Raw genomic sequence first — 3,860 nt, forward strand, 5'->3', positions numbered from 1 at the left:
CCGCAACTAGTAACCTTGGAGCCTATATTGGGCACCCATATGCTTGTGATTTCTTGCTTTATTTTCAGCTATATTGCTGACTTGCTCTTTATATACAGTAATGTTTTCTGCTATAGTTAAGGTATTTTTGTAATGTTTTGTAATGCACTGTAAATTGCTTTCAGGTTTTGTTCAGGATTCAAATTACTCTATCAAATGTGATGCATATTTATTTACATTGTTTTGAATTAATCATGCCTTATCTTGTAGCTTTGAGATTTCGATGATGTGATTGTTCATTTTTAGAACAACATTGTAGGATAGGTGTAAGAGGCTGGATCAGGAAGGTCTGAACGCAAAACAGAATATTTCAGCTGGATATGGCTGGTTTGAATGCTAAAGGGTTAGATATTATATGCTTTTAATCCCTTAAAAACTTTCTTTTCTCTAATATGTGCTGCTGAAATTGTGGTGCATCTAATATGCTTGGGAATCTGTTATGCCATCAAATACAGCACTAACAACTGAAGTAAACAAATATTTCAAAAACTATCATAAAATAAAACAAATTGATTGATTTCTTTTATTAAGAAAAAATAAAAAGAAAAAGAAAAAGAAAAAGAAAGAAATAATTGTTTTAAAATCTAGAAGCAGAACTGATTTATATTCAGGAATGTTAATACAAGATGACAAAGAAAAACCTGAGGTAGGTAGTGTTATATAGCAACAAATAACTGCTAGATACTTATTTTGCAAACCCAATTTCAGTAACAATAATTGGGCAATGCAGTTTAAGAAGCAGCATAAATAGAAAAACAGCTCGGTTTAGTGAACAGAAGTTACAAAGTAACAGCACCTTCTTGCATCGGGGTTGAAATAGTCTGCTAAGATTGAACCTCTCTTCTTGAGTTTTGGACGAGCTAATTCTGAATTCGGACTGAACTCCTTGGATGATGCCTGTTGAAAGCAAAAGAATTCCTATGTCAGAATTTTTTATCACAAATACAGAATTAAATTGTAATGTTTAACCCTTTTGATACCAACCCGGCTGAAACCGCCTCTGGCTCTGTAGTACAAATGCCTTGTTTTCAAAAAGTTTTTAATTAAAATATTCCACCAAACCTCAGTCACAATTTACGTTCCTAACACCAGCTTAATGATAACTAAGTTATTTTACTAAATTCTTTATTATATTTAAAATTAGTTGAAAGAAACACAGAGCATCTCAATAGAAATATGGTAACAAAAGGGTTAAGGTATATTGTAAATTAATATTGTTATACAAGTCTGCCAAAAGTTGAAAATGAAAGTTTTAATTTTCTTTATGAGTATATAATCTTTTTTTTAATGATTTTAAAATATGGAACATTTTATTTGATTATTATTAGATTTTGAATTTGGAAAATTCATGCCTATGAATTTTAAATATAATCACTCTTATATGTATGAACTGTAATTTTAAACTTAGTGACTCTGTATGAAACAGATAAACAAATCAGATTTTTAAAAATCTCCAAAATTGTTTTGCTATTTTATTCAGTTAAGGTTAGACAAACAGCATATAAATGACCTGTGGTAGAAATTTAACCCATAATAAATTAATATATTTTTACTATCAATGACAAATCACACAAACTTAAAAGATTTGAAGAATATAAAGAGAGATAATAAAAGGTAGATCTTTAGAAAAATTTCACCAAAATGCCAAAAAAAAAAAATGAAAAAAATATTGAGACACTAAAAAGGAAGAGATAAAAGGATAGATTTTAAAAATTCAAAAATTGTTATTTTTTTATTATTTTACAAATAAAAGTGGTATCATTTAATTGTCTATTCAGGTAAAAAGTTGAAATAGTAATGGGCGTAATAATTTAAAGAGAGAAAAAATAAAACAGAATACTTGCATTTCTAAAATAATAACATGAATGATAAGATGAATCTATAGGATATAATCACAACAAGATTAACTAAGTAATGTTGCCAGGAAGACAATTCTAGAAATAATCTTTTAATTAATTTAAAAGCGGTATAACTATTTTTTATAGATAAGCAGCTACGATCATAGCATTTCCTTTCCCCATTTAATAAATTGTTACTACTTATATGCTCATTCCTTCTCGAGCTATGCCTGGCTCATAAGGTCTGGTTTCCTGGTTTCATTGGCGTATAGGTTCCCCACCTAGATGGAACGTCAGTCCATTGCAGTTACTATTTATATATGTATATTAATATACACATCTTTTACTATCTTCATTTATTGAGGACATGCTTGTGGCCCTATATATATATATATATATATATATATATATATATATATATATAAAGAGAGAGAGAGAGAGAGAGAGAGAGAAATAGATAGATAGATAGATATATGTATATATTATATAAGTGTGTATGTATGCATATGGTGCTCATTTTGTCATAATTTTGCTAAATTTACTCAAATTAGTTTTCATTTGCTATTCTTTTGATAATGTTATTATAACTAGTGTAAAATATTATGAGTGACAATAAATCTACTTCATACTTGATCAAATTACATGTCACAAGAACTCTACATGTTTCTGATAAACTTCAAAACAGATTGATTCAAGAGGTTTTCTGATGAAGAAATATTTTCGTATATTGTTCTGCTTATGATTGAAATAAAATTTTAATACTATTAAAAAAATTAAAATCAAAATAATCATAATGGTTTTTGCCTTATTGCAGTGGTTCTCAACCATTTTTTGCCTATGGAATGCTTTAATTCCTATTCCACTTAGATGAACCCTCATAACCATTCAATATTTAAAAGATCCTATTTTATTTTTATTTTTAGACATTATAAGGAATCGTATAAAAAACATTGTGAAAATATTTTGAGTATTGCAGAAGTATAACCAATTTATTGCACGTAAATTTTAATTACAAAATCTTTTATAGGCTCCAGGTGAGAACCACTGCCTTAATGGATAAGGATGACTAAAACTAGAGTTAATGTCCTACATATGCATATACAATAATATTTAACATGTTCATGTACACTTGAACATGGGAATACCTTTCACTGTGGAAACAGTCTTGGGAGAAATTTCTTCTCACTCATAGTGCAATATGTTTTTCACACATATTTTTGTCTACAAGGAGAAATTTTTCCGGAGATTATTTCCACAGTGAAAGGCTTTCTATGTCTGAGTGTATATGATGTCTTGAATATAATTATATATACATATATTTCATCCACAGCTTCATGCAACTCTATTCAATTAAAATCTGATATATTGAGAAGAAGTGATCTTAAAATATAGCAATAAAAAGAAATTTCCCATTTAGTTATTCTGGATAAAATTATGAAAATAAAATAAGAATAATTTCCAAATGAAAAAGTAGAAGAAAAGTACACCCATGCATCTCCAAAAACATTACAATTACAAAATACCTCAGACAGTTCATCCTGAAGATTCAACAATTGGTCCTGGCAATATTGATGAACAAAATGTTAAATTGCCAATTTTTATAATAATTTAACAGACAAGAAATTTAACATTGATTATAGATACATACCCAGCATTAGAATATAACACATTAAGAAAAATGAGATTCATTAAGTTTTGTTAATGGATAAGAATTTGGATATGTTTAGGATAATGCAAGTTCCCAAAAAATTATTTAGTAACAATTCAAGTAATAATTTAAGATCATCAAAAATGTATCACTGAAGTATATCAAAGTGAAATTCAATTTTTATTGTCATCAACCTGTTTATAATAAACACACAACAATTTAAATCATTCCTAAAAAAAAAAATATAAAAAAACGATTCGAAACACAAGTATTCAAACAAAAGAATAACATGCATTTATCATTCCTGTTCTTTATATAATATATATATATATATA

At 27.6% G+C, this 3,860-nt stretch overlaps 1 protein-coding gene across 3 annotated transcripts in view; it reads right to left on the reverse strand.

The window, feature by feature from the left end:
• LOC106869750 (EF-hand calcium-binding domain-containing protein 4B) overlaps positions 1-3,860 on the reverse strand; it is a 113,286-nt gene that overhangs the window by 33,986 nt on the left and 75,440 nt on the right. For 2 of the 3 annotated variants that reach the window (XM_014915613.2, XM_014915615.2), the window contains exons 11-12: positions 3,401-3,436; positions 836-936 (exon numbers count right to left, since the gene is read on the reverse strand). In XM_014915613.2, coding sequence (XP_014771099.1) covers positions 836-936; positions 3,401-3,436 — 137 coding nt within the window. The remainder of the gene's footprint in view (positions 1-835; positions 937-3,400; positions 3,437-3,860) is intronic. The other variant, XM_014915614.2, reaches the window with a different exon arrangement.

This window comes from Octopus bimaculoides, chromosome 7, assembly GCF_001194135.2.
Source record: "Octopus bimaculoides isolate UCB-OBI-ISO-001 chromosome 7, ASM119413v2, whole genome shotgun sequence".
NCBI classification, from domain to species: domain Eukaryota; kingdom Metazoa; phylum Mollusca; class Cephalopoda; order Octopoda; family Octopodidae; genus Octopus; species Octopus bimaculoides.